Here is a 22,668-nt window from a genome sequence, read left to right as displayed (position 1 = left end):
TTTGGTATAATAAAGGGTCTGCTAAATAATGTAAGGCTGAGATAAATTAGTCATTTGGTCACACCAGTTTTTTGGCGAGGTTCGTTTTGTTCAGTCTGTGATGTTCTTTGTTGTGTTTTGCATTCTGTTGTTGGTTTTTTAATCTTTCTCTTTTTTTTTTGCCGTGGTTTTGTCAGTTTATTATTGACTTATGTGTTTGAATAAGCCTTTAGTATCTTTCGCCTATCTCTTCGGTCAATTTGATTATGTGGGACATACAGATTTAGACCCAAACTTGTCTCTGATTGTTTCGTGATTATTGCAGATGTAAATCATACTATAAAATTGAGTATGGAAATGGAGAATGTGTTAAGGAGACAACAACCCGACCATAGAGCAGACAACAGCCGAAGGCCACCGATAGATCTTCAATGTAGTGAGAAACTCCCGCACACGGAGGTGTCCGTCAGCTGGCCCCTAAACAAATATGTATACTAGTTCAGTGATAATGGACGTCATACTAAGCTCCGAATTATACACAAGAAACTAAAATTATAAATCATACAAGACTAACAAAGGTCAGAGGCTCCTAACTTGGGACAGGCGCAAAATTGCGGCGGGATTAAACATGTTTTTGAGATCTCAACCCTCCCCTATACCTGTAGCCAATGTAGAAAAAACAAACGCGAAACAATACGCACAGTAAAACTCAGTTTAAGAGAAGTCCGAGTCCGATGTCAGAATATGAAACAAAAGAAAATAAACAAAATGACAATAATACATAAATAACAACAGACTACTAGCAGTTAACTGACATGCTAGCTCCAGACTTCAATTAAACTGATTGAAAGATTATGTCTTCATCATATGAATATCAGGCACAATCCCTCCTGTTAGGGGTTTAGTATTATACCGTCATATAAATATACAACCCTCTTATTTACAATATCATTTGATCAACACCTGTTTACAAGGGTCTATTTTATATGATTTTTCTCATTGTTGAAGGCTGTATGGTTGCATATAACTGCTTACATCCACTTTATTTGAACTTCAGTGGATACATGTAGGCGTCTCATTTGCAATCATACCACATCTCCGTATTTTTACAGTATTGTATCAGTACTGTTACCTAATAACAGGACAAAACAAGACAGCAATTTGACAAAACTAAAGACATACATACTTGATTTTACTTCTCTAAAGATATAAATAAAATTTTCATAGTTCGTATCTGAACATGTACACAGCCATGGGGATTTTAAGGGACTATATTTCAGTGTGCATATATTTAGTAGCTAATCTGGCTACTTCCTGTTTATCAGACCGGTACCTTAGAAAAGAATTGTGACAATATATCCAATCTTTTCAAAAACCAAAGACTAACGTCACTAGGAGCAGCAGTTAGTTGTCATAGATACTCTAGATAGAAAGATAATCTGCCACTTTTATAAAAGGGACTACACATAGTTTTTGAAAGGGTATAATCGGTTTGTACCGAAATTACTTTCTTTAGTCCAGAAACTCATTTGTGCTAAATGGTAATCTCCACCCACATTTAGGACTGGCAGTTATTTGTAGTTTTTATCAACAGCTTGCACTTTTTCTAAATTATATTTGCTTCTTTTAAGACTGACCAAAACTGTTTTTTTACCATTGTGGTTTGATTAAGGTAGTGTATATCAAACAGCTGTTGGAAATATTTTGGACAACCCTCTTATTTACAATATCATTTGATCAACACCTAGTGGTCTTTGGTGGTATCTCGCATAACATTAATAAGGTCTTTTTTAAAAGGCAACTTGAAATTATTGGTCCCATATTTATGTGCTATAGCAAATGTATGATCTGCTGATCTGCAATATTGCAATATATGATAGCAATATATTCTTATGTTTTCAATGACCCCTTATTTCTTCACTCCACTTTATAAGATAGAAATAAATGTTATTCCATATTTTATTGGTTTTTTTAAAGGTATCATAATTTAGAAATAAAGACAAAACTAAACACAGTGAAAAAAGTCTACTCTGTCCTGTAAAGTTTGAGATGTTTTTGTTGTTCAATCTTTATCACTTGTATGGAAACACTAAATCTTGATAACCTACAACAGAAATATTATCACTTTTATTTCAATTCAATTGTTGCAGTTATCATGCATGTAATAGAGAAAATGATAAATTAGAGGCTTCAATGAGCCTGTGTCACTCACATGATACTTTTATTTACAATTGATGCATGATACAGAAATTGTCCATACCAACCGTCAGTGTTTACCATACAATACAGTACTTCTATACACTGTCTGTATACAGTATTTGTCGGATTTTGTCTATACCTATCGTCGATGTTTGACATAAAATACAATACTCCTATATACCGTATATCAAGAGTATTTGTCTATACCTACCGTCGGTGGTTAACATACAATACAGTCCTCCTATATACCGTCTATCAACAGTATTTGTCTATACCTACCGTCAGTGGTTAACATACGATATAGTACTCCTTTGCACCATCCATCAACAGTATTTGTCTATTCCTACCGTCGGTGGTTAACATGCAATAAAGAGCTCCTATATACCGTCTATCAACAGTATTTGTCTATACCTACCGTAGGTGGTTAACATACAACATAGTGCTCCCATAAACCGTCTATCAACAGTATTTGTCTATACCTACTGTCGGTAGTTAACATACAATATAGTGCTCCTATATACCATCTATCAACAGTATATGTCTATACCTACCGTCGGTGGTTAACATACAATATAATGCTCCCATATACCGTCTATCAACAGTATTTGTCTATACCTACCGTCGGTAGTTAACATACAATATAGTGCTCCTATATACCGTCTATCAACAGTATTTGTCTATACCTACCGTCGGTAGTTAACATACAATATAGTGCTCCTATATACCGTCTATCAACAGTATTTGTCTATACCTACCGTCGGTGGTTAACATACAATATAGTGCTCCCATATACCGTTGATGTCTATCAACAGTATTTGTCTATACCTACCCAGAGCTCCAGATAAGCTGCGTATTTGCGTGATCACGCAATAAAAATAATTAAAAACCCAATGCAATTGCCCATTGCAGGGTTCAATAACCCAATTAATTCAAAGGAAAACCCAATTATATGCCAAAACCATGAGTTTTTAACGCTTTTACTCGCTATCGTTTGCGTTATTTACCCTTATCTGATCACAGTCGTAGCGTAAATCTATTTTATAACATTTATAATTGGAAATGTCCTATCGTTCTAAAAATAGAGCCCTGCATCAAGTAGCTGAAATGGGTCCCTGTTGGAATTTTCCGTTGCTCAACAGGTACAAGGGGTAAATTCAGTAAAAAATCTCCCATTGACTTTAATGCTAATCTATGTATGGAATTAAATTTATACCTGATTTACCTTTAGAAATTGGAAACTTTCATATAACATTCATGAAAGTACAAGTGTAGCCCTATCTTTTGCACTAATAAAAACATAGGGTCATGCGGCATTTTTGGGCACTCACATGGCCTTGTTTACAAACAATGTAGATTCGAACTGAATTTCTAAACTGACCCCCATTACTTTTCAACCCTGTAGTAAAAAAAATTAGTACATTCAGCATTTATTTTTTATTTTTTTTCAACTCTAGTTTTGATCCATCTGCCAAAAAATATTTATTACAAACATTATCTACCAATCAGAAGAGCATATGACTTCAGTGTTATACAGAAAGCTCTCCCCTAAATGGGCGGTCCCTGATGACGTATATTTATTTACTGAATTTACCCCTACACGTGAATATGAAAACATTTCGATCTTCTCGGCGTTTATCCAATTAGCGTGTGTCATGTTGTCATATTTTTTCGAATTGCTCGGGACTTATCATAACATACAATGATTTAAAACGAAAGTAAATGTCCGCATGTTTTCATCTTCTTTCTTTTTGATAGCTTAGGGAAAGTTATGATAATAACAAAATTCAGCTACATGTAGTGTTTTTATGAAGCATCCATCAAACACACGTGCGTGTTTGCATACCTTAAAGAGAACATTGCTAGATAGATAAACACAGGGTTACGTCAAAAACGAAATCAGTTGTAAAAAGTGAAAGGTATATCTCAAATCTGGGAACTACTTATTATTTTTTTTTTTAAAGTAGGTTTGGCAAATAGGTGAAAGTACTGGCAAAACTTCCTTACAGCACCTAAATTTCACATAAAAATCTAAACACTTAACCGGACCACGCCTACCCCAACTAAACTGTAGGGTTATCATATGGGCTCTAGAAAGGTAATTAGTTACTGTCCAACTAGTGACACCAGTTGCAGTTTATATAAGTTGTGAGAAAATAAAAAATTGGAAGAACGTTTAAAACGGGACATAAATAAAATGTACAATTGCTCGTCAGTGAATAAACTAAATAAAACAGCTAACACACATACTTAAGATGGAAAAACATCTGAGGTTGATATAATGTGATTATGCCTGAATATTCAATATTGTGTTGATGAAAAAACCCAATACATAAAGGAGCTTAGTGGTTAAAAACCCAATTTGATATTTGCTTGAGGGGTGAACTGAAATTGATAATGCAATTAAAAATCTTTATTACCCAATAACGTAAAAAAATGGTGGGTAAAAACCCCAATTTGTGAATTCTTATCTGGAGCTCTGGACCTACTGTCGGTAGTTAACATACAATATAGTGCTCCTATATACCATCTATCAACAGTATATGCCTATACCTACCGTCGGTGGTTAACATACAATATAGTGCTCCCATATACCGTCTATTAACAGTATTTGTCTATACCTACCGTCGGTGGTTAACATACAAAATAATGCTCCCATTAACCGTCTATCAACAGTATTTGTCAACATACAATATAGTGCTTCTATATACCGTCTATCAACAGTATTTGTCTATACCTACCATCGGTGGTTAACATACAATATAGTGCTCCTACAATGTATATACCGTCTATCAACAGTATTTGTCTATACCTACCGTCGGTGGTTAACATACAATATAGTGCTCCCATATACCGTCTATCAACAGTATTTGTCTATACCTACCGTCGGTGGTAAACATACAATATAGTGCTCCTATATACCGTCTAATAACAGTATGTGTCTATACCTACTGTCGGTAGTTAACATACAATATAGTGCTCCTATATACCGTCTATCAACAGTATTTGTCTATACCTACCGTCGGTAGTTAACATACAATATAGTGCTCCTATATACCATCTATCAACAGTATTTGTCTATACCTACCGTCGGTGGTTAACAGACAATATAGTGCTCCTATATACCATCTATCAACAGTATTTGTCTATACCTACCGTCGGTAGTTAACATACAATATAGTGTTCCTATATACCATCTATCAACAGTATTTGTCTATACCTACCGTCAGTGGTTAACATACAATATAGTGCTCCTATATACCGTCTATCAACAGTATCTGTCTATACCTACTGTCGGTAGTTGACATACAATATAGTGCTCCTATATACCGTCTTTCAACAGTATTTGTCTACACCTACTGTCGGTAGTTAACATACAATATAGTGCTCCTATATACCGTCTATCAACAGTATTTGTCTATACCTACCGTCGGTGGTTAACATACAATATAGTGCTCCTATGTACCGTCTATCAACAGTATTTGTCTATACCAACCGTCGGTGGTTAACATACAATATAGTGCTCCCATATACCGTCTATCAACAGTATTAGTCTATACATACCGTCGGTAGTTAACATACAATATAGCGCTCCTATATACCGTGTATCAACAGTATGTGTCTATACCTACTGTCGGTAGTTAACATACAATATAGTGCTCCTATAAACCGTCTATCAACAGTATTTGTCTATACCTACTGTCGGTAGTTAACATACAATATAGTGCTCCTATATACCGTCTATCAACAGTATTTGTCTATACCTACCGTCGGTAGTTAACATACAATATAGTTCTCCTATATACCATCCATCAACAGTATTTGTCTATACCTACCGTCGGTGGTTAACAGACAATATAGTGCTCCCATATACCGTCTATCAACAGTATTTGTCTATACCTACCGTCGGTGGTTAACAGACAATATAGTGCTCCCATAAACCGTCTATCAACAGTATTTGTCTATACCTACCGTTGGTAGTTAACATACAATATACTGCTCCTATATACCGTGTATCAACAATATGTGTCTATACCTACTGTCGGTAGTTAACATACAATATAGTGCTCCTATATACCGTCTATCAACAGTATTTATCTATACCTACCTTCGGTAGTTAACATACAATATAGTGCTCCTATATACCATCTATCAACAGTATTTGTCTATACCTACCGTCGGTGGTTAACATACAATATAGTGCTCCTACATGTGTATATACCGTCTATCAACAGTATTTGTCTATACCTACCGTCGGTGGTTAACATACAATATAGTGCTCCTATATACCGTCTATCAAGAGTTTTAGTCTATACCTACTGTTTGTAGTTAACATACAATATAGTGCTCCTATATACCGTCTATCAACAGTATTTGTCTATACCTACTGTCGGTAGTTAACATACAATATAGTGCTCCTATATACCGTTTATCAACAGTATTTGTCTATACCTACTGTCGGTAGTTAACATACAATATAGTGCACCTATATACCGTTTATCAACAGTATTTGTCTATACCTACCGTCGCTGGTTAACATACAATATAGTGCTCTTTGATACCGTCTATCAACAGTATCTGTCTATACCTACTGTCGGTAGTTGCTCCTATATACCGTCTATCACCAGTATTTGTCTATACCTACCGTCGGTGCTTAACATAAGATATAGTGCTCCTATATACCGTCTATCAACAGTATTTTTCTATACCTACCGTCAGTGGTTAACATACAATATAGTGCTCCTATATACCGTCTATCACCAGTACTTGTCTATACCTACCGTCGGTGGTTAACATACAATATAAAGCTCCCATATACCGTTTATCAACAGTATTTGTCTATACCTACTGTCGGTAGTTAACATACAATATAGTGCTCCTATATACCATCTATCAACAGTATATGTCTATACCTACCGTCGATGGATAACATACAATATAATGCTCCCATATACTGTCTATCAACAGTATTTGTCTAAACCTACTGTTGGTAGTTAACATACAATATAGTGCTTCTATATACCGTCTATCAACAGTATTTGTCTATACCTACCGTCGGTGGTTAACATACAATATAGTGCTCCTACAATGTATATACCGTCTATCAACAGTATTTGTCTATACCTACCGTCGGTGGTTAACATACAATATAATGCTCCCATATACCGTCTATCAACAGTATTTGTCTATACCTACTGTCGGTAGTTAACATACAATATAGTGCTCCTATATACCATCTATCAATAGTATATGTCTATACCTACCGTCGGTGGTTAACATACAATATAATGCTCCCATATACTGCTATCAACAGTATTTGTCTATACCTACCGTCGGTAGTTAACATACAATATAGTGCTTCTATATACCGTCTATCAACAGTATTTGTCTATACCTACCGTCGGTAGTTAACATACAATATAGTGCTCCTATATACCGTCTATCAAGAGTATTTGTCTATACCTACCGTTGGTGGTTAACATACAATATAGTGCTCCTATATACCGTCTATCAACAGTATTTGTCTATACCTACCGTCGGTGGTTAACATACAATATAGTGCTCCCATATACCGTTGATGTCTATCAACAGTATTTGTCTATACCTACTGTCGGTAGTTAACATACAATATAGTGCTCCTATATACCATCTATCTACAGTATATGTCTATACCTACCGTCGGTGGTTAACATACAATATAGTGCTCCCATATACCGTCTAGTAACAGTATGTGTCTATACCTACTGTAGGTAGTTAACATACAATATAGTGCTCCTATATACCGTCTATCAACAGTATTTGTCTATACCTACCGTCGGTAGTTAACATACAATATAGTTCTCCTATATACCATCTATCAACAGTATTTGTCTATACCTACCGTCGGTGGTTAACATACAATATAGTGCTCCTATATACCATCTATCAACAGTATTTGTCTATACCTACCGTCGGTAGTTAACATACAATATAGTGCACCTATATACCATCTATCAACAGTATTTGTCTATACCTACAATATAGTGCTCCTATATACCGTCTAGTAACAGTATGTGTCTATACCTACTGTCGGTAGTTAACATACAATATAGTGCTCCTATATACCGTCTATCAACAGTATTTGTCTATACCTACCGTCCGTAGTTAACATACAATATAGTTCTCCTATATACCATCTATCAACAGTATTTGTCTATACCTCCGTCGGTGGTTAACATTCAATATAGTGCTCATATATACCATCTATCAACAGTATTTGTCTATACCTACCGTCGGTAGTTAACATACAATATAGTGCTCCTATATACCATCTATCAACAGTATTTGTCTATACCTACTGTCGGTGGTTAACATACAATATAGTGGTCCTATATACCGTCTATCAACAGTATCTGTCTATACTTACTGTCGGTAGTTAACATACAATATAGTGCTCCTATATACCGTCTATCAACAGTATTTGTCTATACCTACTGTCGGTAATTAACATACAATATAGTGCTCGTATATACCGTCTATCAAAAGTATTTGTTTATAACTACCGTCGGTGGTTAACATACAATATAGTGCTCCTATATACCGTCTATCACCAGTATTTGTCTATACCTACCGTCGGTGGTTAACATAAGATATAGTGGTCCTATATACCGTCTATCAACAGTATTTGGCTATACCTACCGTCAGTGGTTAACATAGAATATAGTGCTCCTATATACTGTCTATCACCAGTATTTGTCTATACCTACCGTCGGTGGTTAACATGGAATATAGTGCTCCTATATACCGTCTATCAACAGTATTTGTTTATACCTACTGTCGGAGGTTAACATAGAATATAGTGCTCCTATATACCAAGAGGGATAACGGATCTGCATCTAGAATTTATCATGCTGCCCTTTTTTTGGATTTTTAAAATTCTTGTTATCCCTCATTTTTTACATTCATCCCAAATAATACAACAGTAGTAAATTAGGGGCAGAACACCCATTGTATTATGTTTTCTTGCAGTTATATAAAAAAAAATGTATTTAAGAAAGATGGTATATTCTTGATGATATATTAGCACAACCTTGGTCAATTTGATTTCTCCAGATACTTAGTGGGCTGTCAATTTTGAAACTAATATTTTTTCACATGAAGAATTTTGTAATACTTTAATTTATTATCAAGTTTGGTTGAAAAGTCTGAATAGTTTCTGCTTTGTTCCAGTAATCAAACATTTGTTTCATTTGCATCTATGAACATGTTATTCATTTTACACCACTCTTCAATCCTGTATAAATCTTCTTGAACATCATCATTTATATTTTCTAGATGTTTCCCCCTGATTTATGAATAGTGGTGTCATCAGCATATACAACGATATAGGTCTGTTTCACAATTTTTAATGCATAAGGGAAGGTCATTTATAAATAGCACAAACAATAGAGGACAAGGTATAGAACATTGGGGAACACCAAATTTTACATGTTGTTGTTCAGAGTTAACATTACAAATGTATACCTTTTGTTATTCAGGTACGACTTAAAAAAACTAACAGTAGTCTCACTAAATCCATACATGTCGAGCTTTAAACAAAGAAAGTCATATTCTACCAAATCAAAAGCTTTTTTTTAAATCTTAATAAAATTGCTAGGTTTAAATTACCATCTTTCATTTCTTGCAACCATGTGTCAATGATATTAAATAAATGTCAAGCTCAATCCAGTATATATTCCAAGTTATGGACAAATGATAATGCTATTAAAAATACCAAATCATAACCAGTGCTTTTCTCTTTTTCTATTTACAGTATATGACTAGGTAATAATGATTACTTTTTTCAACTATTTTCATACTTTTTTGTTTCCTCTGCTTTTGTATCAAGGGCATAATTGTTTATGGCAAACTAAGCATCTGCATAATCAAACTATTCCTAACTATACTCTACCTCAAATTCTGGAAACTGCAGAATTTTTGTCATAGCAGTCTTATGGTAGCTGATCTATTTCTATTTTTTGTAAATCTGGGTTAATAAGTCTTTTGTCATATTCTGGGGCTATAGAAAAAAAACATTACAGAATTATCAAAATTATGTGTGTATAATGTTTGTGTACAGTCATTCAACTAAAAAAGGACAAAAATTATTTTTTTGTATATAAATAAATAATTGTGATTTTAATGTCTTAATATTATAAAAAAAACTTCAAAAGATTAAATCTAAATTATAATCTAAACATGAAAGAGCACATATAAATCAACCTTTTACTCAGATTTATATCTAAAACCAGTTATAACTAGCTATAATATCTTTGACTTCACAAATATCATCATCTAATTTTACAAATCAGTATTTATTTGGTGGCACTTCCTGCACACTAAGTATGTTATGCCTTAGGTTTAATTTTGATGCAATCACATTTCAGAAGGTACATGTCTTGAACTGTTTTAATGAATAAATTACAGTTTTAAACTAAGTTTAGGCTGACCTGAGGTCAATAGTCTTAAACAATGTCATCAAACTATCAGTTTTATTGTAATATATTGATATTGTGACATTTATGGGAAAGAGCATACCATGAGTTAGTCGTATTGGTCAATACAATGGAAAGTTTATAGCTGAGACTACTATAACACTATGTGTTATACTAGTAGTCTCAGTTTATAACTATGTTAATGTTAATTATATACATGACATAATAATTAAATCATTTAAAAAACTATTCCAAAGATTTCTCTCAAATCATGTTTACATTTTTTTAGAGAAGAGTCTGTCTGAAATATATTCAGGGGTAGTCCAAATAATTATGACTTCTTAAAAAACTATATTATGGGGAAAAAGGGGGGTCTATTATGTTTTTTTCATACAGGAGGAAGACGTCAAAGCAAAAAAAAAAAACCAACAAAACAAAATAAAATAATAGCCTGTCAAGACGTCCTTATATCATAATAATTTGGTCTAATTTTGGGATAATACATTTAACTTCCTTTGATGTCGGGGAGGGGATAAGTTTTGACGATTAATTATTCTTGAAACTAACAATAATTATTTCTTATTGTTACTTTGTTAAGCGAGCGCGATGTGTGGTTCTCGAGTTATTTAAAAAGGGGGGGGGGGGTGTTACTATATCAAATTTACCCAGTTTGGAGACAAGAAATATTTAAAATCTAACCATAAACTCCAATGTTCCTGCTTTTTTTAGCAGAACAAACACGATGGCATTCTCGTCTCTGTTATAATCAATAGTTAACTCATTTCTTCTTCCAGGTTATTTCTTAATCAATTATGATTATCAGCTGTCTATCTATTTACCATGTTTATGTTAAACTGGTCCGTAATTCCATCGTAGTGTACCGATAAGTGAACACAACAGGGATCCAGTTTATTAAACGTCTGTAAACCGAGGTATATAATATACAAGGTTCCTGAGTCAGTAACCGTAACTATCACCGTGCTTTGTGCGCATGCGCAATAAACACCAACAACAAGGATAAAACATGGTACACAGTTCCGTAATTTCGTATATTTTTCTTATCTTCATACTAAAGAGCTCCAAAAGTAGGCGTGCTTAGGTGCACTGGGCGGGTCTAAAAACCGACTCTCGGTGGTTAACGTCTCTCGATGGTTAACTTTAAGTGCCTACCTCATTAAAATCACTTTTTTTTGTTGCTTAATATACTTATTATTTATTGCATGTTTGATATATCATGACATCATTAAAAGATTACATAACACGTGCGTACAAGATAATTAGGAACATAAAAGTCGCATGAAAATATACAGAAACAATGAACAGAGGATAACTGTTTAGCTATAACCTCTTATCAAATGTATTGATATAAAAAGGAAATTTTACGTTTGTATGCACTGGCAAGTAGTATACTGATAAATACAAAATTATAAGATCTCCAGAGGCTAAAAATTAAATGTAAAAAAATATCATAGACGGTACAATACAACTGAAAGACAGTTATAAATCCTGTCATTATGTTATTGTGCTTTTGTAATTTTTTGTATTATTGTCTTTCATTTTTGCTAATGTCTTTCATTTTTGCTAATGTACTTTGTCTAAATGCCTATATGTGATTCTATGTTACATATTAGTTTTTTATATAGTGAATTAGATTATAACATGTAATGTTGACTGCTGTCACCATATTTTTTACATTTTTACCTTTTATGCCTGTTTTGTTCACACATCGTTATCAATATATTGGAATTTGATTCGACTGTCACAAAGTTGAGAGGTTTAGCTAGCTATAAAACCAGGTTTAATCCACCATTTTCAACATAAGCTAATGCCTGTACCAAGTCAGGAATATGACAGTTGTTATCCATTCGTCTGAATTGTTGAGCTTTTGATTTTGCCATTTAATTAGGGACTTTCCGTTTTAAATTTTCCTAGTTCAGTATTTTTGTGAATTTACTTTTTAAATCATAAAGATGAAAAGATGGTCTAAGATAACTAAACTTCATCAATTAGATATTTCAGAAGTGCTCAAAACAAGAAATCTTCCATAAATAAGAAAACAATTAAAAAACGCTATAAAAAGAGAGCTCGCCAATCAAAAACAGAGTAGCCCCTAAGTATATAGTGATGATCTTTTCTTTTTTGTGACTAATTAAATATTGAAAGAAGACTTGCATTCGACTTTAATTTACAAAATTATGTGAGAGAAAAAACGGACATAAAGTTTTAGTCTTTGAGAAAGCAACCCACAGACGAAACAAAATACAGTTTCCATATTCCATATTCGCGATTTTATCTAAACATTTTTTTTTCGTTTTAATGTCCAAATTTCCGACATGATTGTAAATTCTAGTGCCTAAAACTTTGAAATATGAATTTAAAAAGTAAGGAGAGAATTTTTTTAAATCTTCCTATTGACTCGGCAGAGGAAAATTCAATGTTGTTAATCATGCGTCTGATCCACCTGTCGGAAATTTTTAACGAATGAAGCATGTTTACAAATGTAAAATAATACACTCTTTCTTCAAGCTCGCATTTCACGTGTACACAAACTTTCATACTCGAAACCCTTGAAAGACAATGCAAAGTTACAAACTATGAGCGTCTTTTCACTTTTCAAAGCTAGCATTATTAGCGTATACTTAGGTATTGCTGCAGTTTGGTTTGCTTCTATACCTGTTTTTGTTGAAGATCAATTTTGGAATCTAACTACCTTTGTATTTGATAGCTTGCTTGCTAGCTGAAACCATGAAGTCATTATTAAGTTAGGTACACTTTCCTCCTTAAGAGAAGACTAGTCCGACAGATAACCAATCTATCTGTTTGTAGGACTAGACTACCGAAATGAGACCTAATACATTTGTAATGACTTCACGGTTCAGCTAACTAAAGAGTCTACTTTTACCTACACACTCGATGCATTCTGCTGTAAAGATCTTTCTCACATTATATATTAATCAAATCGTAAAGTTAAAAAAATGAATAAAATAAAATGCCCGTTTATCTATCTTAATAAATAAGAACGCTCTTATTAAAAGAATTAATCAATGTGTTGACACTTATTGAATTATCATATATCTCAAGTGCTATTGTTTATTACATCTTGAGATTTTAACATTTCATTTGTCTTGAGTAAAGTTGATCCTTTGGGGGACAATTCATCAAATCTGTCTACAAATTTGTTTTCCTTGGATTCGAAAGAATAACTCATTCAGTCATGCGCAAAATACCACTTTATAAATTTGGTTCGTTGAAAGCCGGAAGAATTATGAGCAAACCTTTACAAATTAACACATGGGATATTTATTTATTCAAACAGAAACTATTGCATGTATTTATTATTGTGATTTTGTCAGTTTTAGACTTAAATGCGATTATAATTTTGACGATTTTGAGAAAAATCCTGTTTGATATAAAATATTTCAAAATGCGAGTTTAAATTATTGCGTTTACAACTCTTTCGCATTTTTCCCAATAATAAAATCCTTGCAATTATTTCTGAATTTACAGTATTCAAGTTTGATGAACATAATTTTTTTCTGGAAAATAATTTCTTCATGAGAAATTGTGAAACGTTTAGAGCCGATTTCATTGAGTCTGTAGTCAACGGTTATATTTTTGGTTAGCTTGCTTGTTAGTTGAACCGTGAAGTCACTATCAGCTCAGGTATAATACCATCCTTTCGAAGTAGCCTAGTCCAACAGACAGATAGATTGGTTATCTGACAGTTTATTCTACTCTTAAAGGAGGGTAGTTTGCCTAACATAATACAGTAATGACTTTATGGTTAAGCTATGAAGCACGCTAACCAAAGATATTACCTGTGACTTCACACTCAATGCAATCGGCTGTAATATTCTAACTGTTTACATGGCAGCTTCGTTAGAATCAAGAGTACCTGTCAAATAACGATTTAAGCAGAGGAATTTTTCGACCAAACAGTTTTTTGTTATTCAATGTACTTGAGCAGCTGAGCTTAACTGATATTATTCAGAAGAGTAATATTCATAAAACAGAATCTTGCTGTCAGGTGATTATAAACAACAAATGTTCATCTTGGAACTTGAAATGGTCGGCTGTGCTTATTTATTTACATGTACTTTTTGTAGTTCGCAAACGATACATTTCACATATATAAATATATAAAACAAGCTTTAAGATGGTGAAAAGAAATGGCAAATCTTGAACCAATGCAAACTCAAAAACATTCTTAAACCATATATATTCAATGAAAAATTGGAAATATGTTACTGCAGACACCTTCAAAGAGAAACGTTGTCTAATATATCCCTTTGTCAATTCCTTCTTTCGTTATTCATATTAATGTGTTAACCAATCGATTCTACGATAAAAAAAAAAAAAAGTCTTGATTGAAACAAAGATATATTATTTACAAAGTAATTAATAATATCTGTTAGCATCTTAAAAGTATGTATGAAATTGCTTTCGGAAATGCTTATAACTGACAAAAATCTGCTGATTCGAATATGCTGGACCACATTATTTTGACAATCAGCGTTAGGGACGACATCAAAAGATCGATGTAGGATGAAAAACTTAATTCAAATAGTTTGGGGGTGGGGGGGGGGGGGGGATAAAATTGCTGCAAGTTATGTTTATCCTACATTGATTTTTACATGTATCCATATTGGTCAACAATGTTTCCCAATTAAGTTAAGATGGGGGTGGGGGTGTCAGTGAAAAAACTATGTGAATTAAGTTTTTTTTATCCTACATTGAACTTTTGATGTCGTCCCTTACTTTCTTGGGGTTACGAATATCGTGAAACATTTCGATAAACGGGACCACATCGAGATACGAGGTTTTAATCAAATTGCACCAATGGTTGACAAGATAAGGTAAATTAAAGCAATCAGCGTAAGCAAATTGCACCAATGGTAAACAAGATAAGGTAAATTAAAGCAACCAGCGTAAGCAAATTGCACCAATGGTAAACAAGATAAGGTAAATTAAAGCAACCAGCGTAAGCAAATTGTAACAATGGTAGACAAGATAAGGTAAATTAAAGCAACCAGCGTAAGCAAATTGAACCAATGGTAAACAAGATAAGGTAAATTAAAGCAACCAGCGTAAGCAAATTGCACCAATGGTAAACAAGATAAGGTAAATTAAAACAACCAGCGTAACCAAAGTGCACCAATGGTAAACAAAATAAGGTAAATTAAAGCAACCAGCGTAAGCAAATTGTTACAATGGTAGACAAGATAAGGTAAATTAAAGCAACCAGCGTAATCAAATTGCACCATAGTAAACAAAATAAGGTAAATTAAAGCAACCAGCGTAACCAAATTGAACCAATGGTAAACAAGATAAGGTAAATTAAACCCACCAGCGTAACCGTTGTGTTTGGTGTGTTACGTTTGCTTTAACAGTTACCAGCCACGTGACTCAGGATTCTTGATTGAATTAAAACTCATACGGTTAGACTGTAGGTAACCACAAAGCGTAACCATCGGAGTAAGCAGAGCGTGGGTGACCGCATGATGCTCCTAAAACGGAATCCGGAAATATTCAAGCCAAAAAACGGATATTTCAAAAAATAATCAAGCCAAAAAATCGAGAGAGAAAATCAAACTGAAGAAAGTGTGTTTTTTAAGTGTTTTTTTCATATGTAACAGTGACGGTTATCAAGCTACAGAAAAAAATATAAATAATTGTAATTTCATTCGTATAAACGGGCGGTACATTAGAATGAAATTAATTTCTCCTGGGTGTTTTCATCATATGTAGCATAGAGGGCGATAGGTTTTCCCCGCTTCAAAATTATTTCGCGGTATTTTACTGCCTATATATGTAATCATTCAGCAAGCCGACACCGTCAATCTGAACAGTCAGATTTTCTTGGTCAATGAAGAGTTTTTTGTTTTATATTGATGTATGAATTATATATTATGTGTGAAGATATATGTATGAATTATGTTTATTTCTTAATAAATATAGAGCATCCGCGGTGTCGTGCGACTATCCACTTTACAAAGTCTTTGGTATTTATTATAGCCTTTTATGGCGTGTATTTATACTCAGAGTGTTTATATACTTGGATAGTTGGTGCAAGTACAATGTATTGATTATACTTGGATATTTGGTACAAGTATTGGTTTTATGTCTAAATTGATGGGTGGTTTATACCAGGAGAAATAAGGTTATCTTTAATTACAACTTACTATTCAATGGCTTACTAAATCAAAAGTTTTGGCTACAATTATCAATGTTGAATGGCATACGATAAATATGCATGAAACTGCAACTCAGTTGTGGGGAAGACAATTCTTTACATGTACCTATTATTCATATGTTGAATACCTATAAGGCCAACTAAAATTAATTAGTAGATTTTCATCCAAATTTTTGAAAAAAATGAGGCGGGTGGGAGGATTTTATTTTTTAAATTTTATTTCATATGAAACCCTCGTCATGAGTTTTTTCATACCGCGGGGTATATGCTAGTGGGAAACAAGCTTGTATAATGTATATACATGCTGTATAAGGAATCCTACACTATTTTTCAAACTCTTAAATAAAAATCTCTGATTGGCAACCACTGTTATACATGCAATTGCCGCTTTAGAAACCTATTTATAGTAGACATCAAAAAGAAGAGAAATGCTCTCTTCAGTCTTCAGTTAGACTACTAGTATACCTACACCACATTTATTTTGCTTGATAAGCAATGGTTTGTAGTCGTCATAAAATCAATTAAATGTTTTGGTACAATTGTATGCAACACAAATATTACGAGTACAGAATAAAATGTAAACTCAGTGTTGAAAGAAATTATGATGTAAAACATGAACTTAACAAAAAAATTAGTTGTGGCTTAATGACTAAATTGATGGTAGGGACAGTAACAGAGGGTGTTTGCTGTTTGTCAACAAAAACAAAAGCCATGGGTGAATAGAAGGGCTTGTTTAATTAAAATGCGTGTTTGTCGACATTTTTTTTCCAATCATACGGTCATAATTCAAACAAGTTCGTGCTTGTGTCAATTTCTTTAATCCAGTCATGATTTTGTACCAATTTGTTCTACGATTCTTGCGCTTTGGATATCATTCACAGTCCAAATTTCCTGACACAAAGTCATTGTATAAATAAAGAAAAAAACACGATTTTCGATTCACTTGTGACTACCGGTGACTACCGCAATTTGTGTTCAAGGACAAGGCGTTTTACTCGTAACTCGAATATTTCATGCCCTTCTCGTTATCAATCTCTATTCTCGGTAGATGATGTTGTTATCATAGAGCAGCAGAATATTTCGACTTAATCATTTTCGATGGGATTACTCCGGCGAAGAAATACAAAAAAGAAATTTGAAACAGGAAGTTTCGAATGAAACGAAATTATCGATGGTTCCTGGTAACGGACATGACCAAAATCCGGAAATCGTATATTTGTTAAATAAAAAAAATCGGGGCGGGACGATTTCAGAGGGGCGGGCGGGGATGAAAATCTAGCAATTAAATTTAATTGGCCTAATATATTATTCATATGTTTAATACCTATTATTGATATGTTTAAATATAGGTATATTGTGTATTACTCGATGGAATCACTCCCGATCCCCTAAACGATATTACTGATTTTTTTCCCGCCATGATTCTCGGTCAACGGCATATCACCAACACGTGAGGCAATTGCAATTGCGAAAAAAAGACATGTATAGAACTTATTTCAATTATTACCACACCAGAATTAACGGCAATAATTCAACATTATAACTACTAGTATTCTTAACTTAATATTTTTAGCCAGAACCACACGAACTATTTAAAATTCTGCGTTATGCTCATCTCATTAATGCATTGATCGACCACTTGCATATTTTCCATTTGAAAAGTTTGATAACAGATTCTGTCCCACCCTTTCAAAAGAAGCAGCATCAGCAGAAATATAACCAATAAGAAGAAACAATACACATCGGAGTAAAATAGCTACACATGCATCAGAAGTTCATCTGCCTCTTTCAGAACAGGAAGACTCAAGAAGCAACTTGACGCATGCTCTCATCATGACCCTCTGTAGATACGAGATGACACTTACAGGAAGACACAAGATGAAGAATCAATATGACGCATACTCTCATCAAGACCCTCTGTAGATACGAGGTGACACTTACAGGAAGACACAAGATGAAGAATCAATTTGACGCATGCTCTCATCAAGACCCTCTGTAGATACGAGATGACACTTACAGGAAGACACAAGATGAAGAATCAATTTGACGCATGTCTTCATCAAGACCCTATGTAGATACGAGATGACACTTACAGGAAGACACAAGATGAAGAATCAATTTGACGCATGCTCTCATCAAGACCCTCTGTAGATACGAGATGACACTTACAGGAAGACACAAGATGAAGAATAAATTTGACGTATGCTCTCATCAAGACCCTATGTAGATACGAGTTGACACTAACAAGAAGACACAAGATGAAGAATCAATTTGACGCATGCTCTTATCAAGACCCTCTGTAGATACAAGATGACACTTACAGGAAGACACAAGATGAAGAATCAATTTGACGCATACGCTGATCAATACCCTCTATTGAAACGATATGAAACTAAGCATGCAACATATACTTTGACTTTGGAACCAAAATTCAACTTAATTAAAAGTTGAAGAAGGTCGGTGATTTTTTTTTCTCCCTGGTAAATAGTGGACATATTTACATATGCACGCAACCATGATTTCATTGGGAAGTAAAACATAATTACTGTTAACCAACTTATTTTCGCGACCGATTTATTTTCTCAGCTTTTCCAAGAAGAAAAAATTGAGTGAATATGTAAAACTCAAATATTCCCTTGCAAAATACATAAAGGGAATACAAACATCATCCACAAAATATCGTCGTGATGTTGGTCAAAATATTAAAAAAAGTATCCGAAAAATTAGTTAGTAATAGTATTATAAGAAATTTCAATAACTGTACATGCTTTACATACTATAGGATTTACGGACATGATTAGGAAATATCAGTAATAAGTTGTATTTTTTTATTTAAACAAATTTTAACGCTTTTAAAAATACCTCTTAAATACTAAAATGGTATTTAGCTAAACACACACCATTGTCGACAACATGGTAAACAAAAGTATATACTTGTAATATCAAAAATGGATTGTGACCACCCAAATCTATATTTACATTATCATTAAATGTGCCTTCCAATAACGGTATTTTTTTCAAATATAAGGTTATGCATAATTTCCTTTTGGCATGTTATTGTACATTTGTGACAACAAAATTATTGGTTAGCTTAGTAAACAATCTTTCGATAAAAATCACGTAATGAGGCTTGAAAGTGATTTGCGTAGCCCTTAAAAAGTCAGTGAGCAAGATAATATGACCCGGTTTGAATCCTGTCAAACTTTAATGTATATTTAAATATGATTACAGAATAATGTCAACATAAATGAAGTTTTCTTTAGTTATTGATCAAGTATTTCTTAAAGTACTTCCCATCTTCAAAACATAAAACAAGTACACGAAAGAAAAGTTTTGTAAGATTTGTAAGACGAGAAAGAATTTTCAAAGTAAAGACGAAAGGTGGTTCTCCCCTTTCATTTATTTCATAAGCAAGTATTTTTCAAAACTTTTTGTATTTTTACTGAAATGAGTATGGTATTCAAAAGAACCAAACAAACCTCTATATATTCACGTGTCATTAAAAACATCGAAAGGAGGTGCTCGAATCCTAATCCTGCTCTTTTAGTTTTCTTCTTTTTCCCGGATCATATTTTTTACCCCTATATCCCAGGTCTTCACATTTTTATCCCTTATATCTCACATCCCAAAAGATTGCCATCCCGTCGTATTAGATATCTCTGTTCTAATCCAGTAATCTGCTGGTACTTTTTAATAAAAGTAAACAGGTCTTCGTTTTCCAAAGGAAACACAAGTTGATTATCACAGTATGATTTCATAGTTTGATTATTTTTTCGTCATAAAAACCTTATAACTGGAATCCGTATCTAATACATCGTAATTTTATAAAGATATATAAATAAAGATATTTACCTTGATACGCGGCATGTGATGCAGATACCAGCAGATAAACCATAACAAAATCCAACATTGTTATTTTAAAAATGTTCAGTAGATGTAGTATATTTAAATCTTTTGATCTCTTAACCCATCGTTAAATCCTTTGATTAACCTTCAATTAAATCTTCCTGCGGAAGTCAAAATTGCCAAAATGTAATGTTACAGTGACGTGAAAATTACATGGCTCAACTCTTCTGAAATTGACACTCTGGCTTTCGCATCTGGTCACCTCCAATATTCCATCAATGTGTACTAAGGTTATTGTAGACTGAACGTTCTAGCTGAAGCCTCAGATGAGCCTGCTCGTCAAATCAGTTTCTTATAATGATTTTAACACCGTAAACTTTAACGTTACTGATTGAATGAGAGTGGTTTTGTGAGATGGGTGATCAACAAGCTTTCTTAAACAGCAAATCAATACAAATATTCGTAGTGTAAGACCTCTGTTTACACTTGTCAAGCTTGATATAAAGAAAGAATTGCTAGATTCATATCCATCAAGCTTAGTTTATTCAATAAAAATTACATTCCTTTAAAAACTGTTAGTTAAATCTCAACTGTTCCTTTCACACAATGTACCAGCCACTTGAATATCACAATTAATTTATCTTTATAAAGAAAACTGATTTACTTTCTCAAGTGTGGACGGTTGAAATTTATAGCCATTTTCTCCAAACGGTCACATAAGTAAAGACACATACTTAGTATATAAATACTTAACTTTGAAGACCATGTCTTTGAAATTGACAGAGTATATTCAGATTGTATATTAAATTTATTTGTCTGTGCCTTTGAACCTGTGATCAAAGAAGGTACTTATATCTGCTTTTTGATACAGTAGAAGAAAAGAGTATTTTGTGTATTAAATTGATCTGATTACAATTATCTACGACCGTAATATCTCGTTTCATCTAACAATTCTCGTGTTCTCTTTCAAGTCGAACATATATAGGTACATACAGTATATTGTTTATGTCAGCTTATCTATATTACCTGTCTATTTAATGTACTGTCATTTCTCGTTAAATATTGCGTATAACTATACAAAACATGCAGAGGAAGTAAAATACCAGGTTAATGTCAAAGAAGCATAACATCACAATGAAAACGTCACTATTTCTTTTTCTGGTCAGATGCAATTTTTTCTTCAAAACCCCTACATACCGGTTTTGTCCTCTGAACCACTACATACCAATTTTGTTCTCAAAACCACTTCATACTGTATTTGAGCACAACCCCTACATACCGGTTTTGTTCTCACAACCCCTACATATCGATTTTGCGCACAACCCCTACATACAGGTTTTGTTCTCACAACCCCTACATACCGGTTTTGTGCACACCCCTACATACCAGCTTTGTTCTCACAAACTCTTCAATGCAACATACTGGTTTGGTTCGCACAATCCCTACATACCGGCTTTGTTCTCACAACCATTATAAACCGGTTTTGTTCTCACAACCCCTTCATGCTGGTTTTGTTCTCAAAACTCTACATTCCGGTTTTGATCTCACAACCCCACATACTGGTTTTGTTCCCCCAACCCCTACATACCGGTTTTGTTCTCACGACTCCTGTACATACCGGTTTTGTTCTCACGATATCCTACATACCGAGTTTGTTCTCATGCTCCTGTACATACCGGTGTTGTTCTCACGACTCCTGTATACATACCGTTTTTATTCTCACGGTTTTTATTGTCTTTTAATTTCTCAGATATGTTATTTTAAAGACGGTCTTACCAGGCAATTATAGTACATAATACGAAAAATATTACAGACATGATATAGAACACTAGGATTTTTATTCTTGCGTAATGAGTGCTGAAGCTAATTTAAGTAAATTTGTTATCTCTTTCTTTATTCTCAATAAAGAAAGCATGAGTTGAATTGGACTTTTTCCTATACATTTAATTCAAACGATATAAGTAATGTATATCATTATCTTGATATTCATATGTCTTGATA

At 33.6% G+C, this 22,668-nt stretch overlaps 1 protein-coding gene and 1 long non-coding RNA gene across 3 annotated transcripts in view; both read right to left on the bottom strand.

Moving 5' to 3' along the window:
• LOC143047660 (neuronal acetylcholine receptor subunit alpha-6-like) overlaps nucleotides 1–21,453 on the bottom strand; it is a 67,308-nt gene extending 45,855 nt beyond the window's left edge. Inside the window, exon 1 of one of the 2 annotated variants that reach the window (XM_076220844.1) lies at nucleotides 20,674–21,453. In XM_076220844.1, the coding sequence (XP_076076959.1) occupies nucleotides 20,674–20,731 (58 nt within the window). In that variant the 5' untranslated portion in view covers nucleotides 20,732–21,453. Of the gene's footprint in view, nucleotides 1–20,300; nucleotides 20,507–20,673 lie in introns of those variants that run through there. The other variant, XM_076220845.1, reaches the window with a different exon arrangement.
• LOC143047657 (uncharacterized) lies at nucleotides 1,927–11,794 on the bottom strand. Its single transcript, XR_012969624.1, has 3 exons — nucleotides 11,328–11,794; nucleotides 10,106–10,213; nucleotides 1,927–2,083 (listed from the first exon to the last, which is right to left on the bottom strand). It is a non-coding gene; the product is annotated as an uncharacterized LOC143047657 (long non-coding RNA).
• Nucleotides 21,454–22,668: the final 1,215 nt, after the last annotated feature.

The sequence above is a fragment of the Mytilus galloprovincialis genome, chromosome 10 (assembly GCF_965363235.1).
Source record: "Mytilus galloprovincialis chromosome 10, xbMytGall1.hap1.1, whole genome shotgun sequence".
Taxonomy (NCBI): Eukaryota; Metazoa; Mollusca; class Bivalvia; order Mytilida; family Mytilidae; genus Mytilus; species Mytilus galloprovincialis.
The sequence above is the reverse complement of the archived record's forward strand: the minus strand, read 5'-3'. Positions and strand labels throughout refer to the sequence as shown.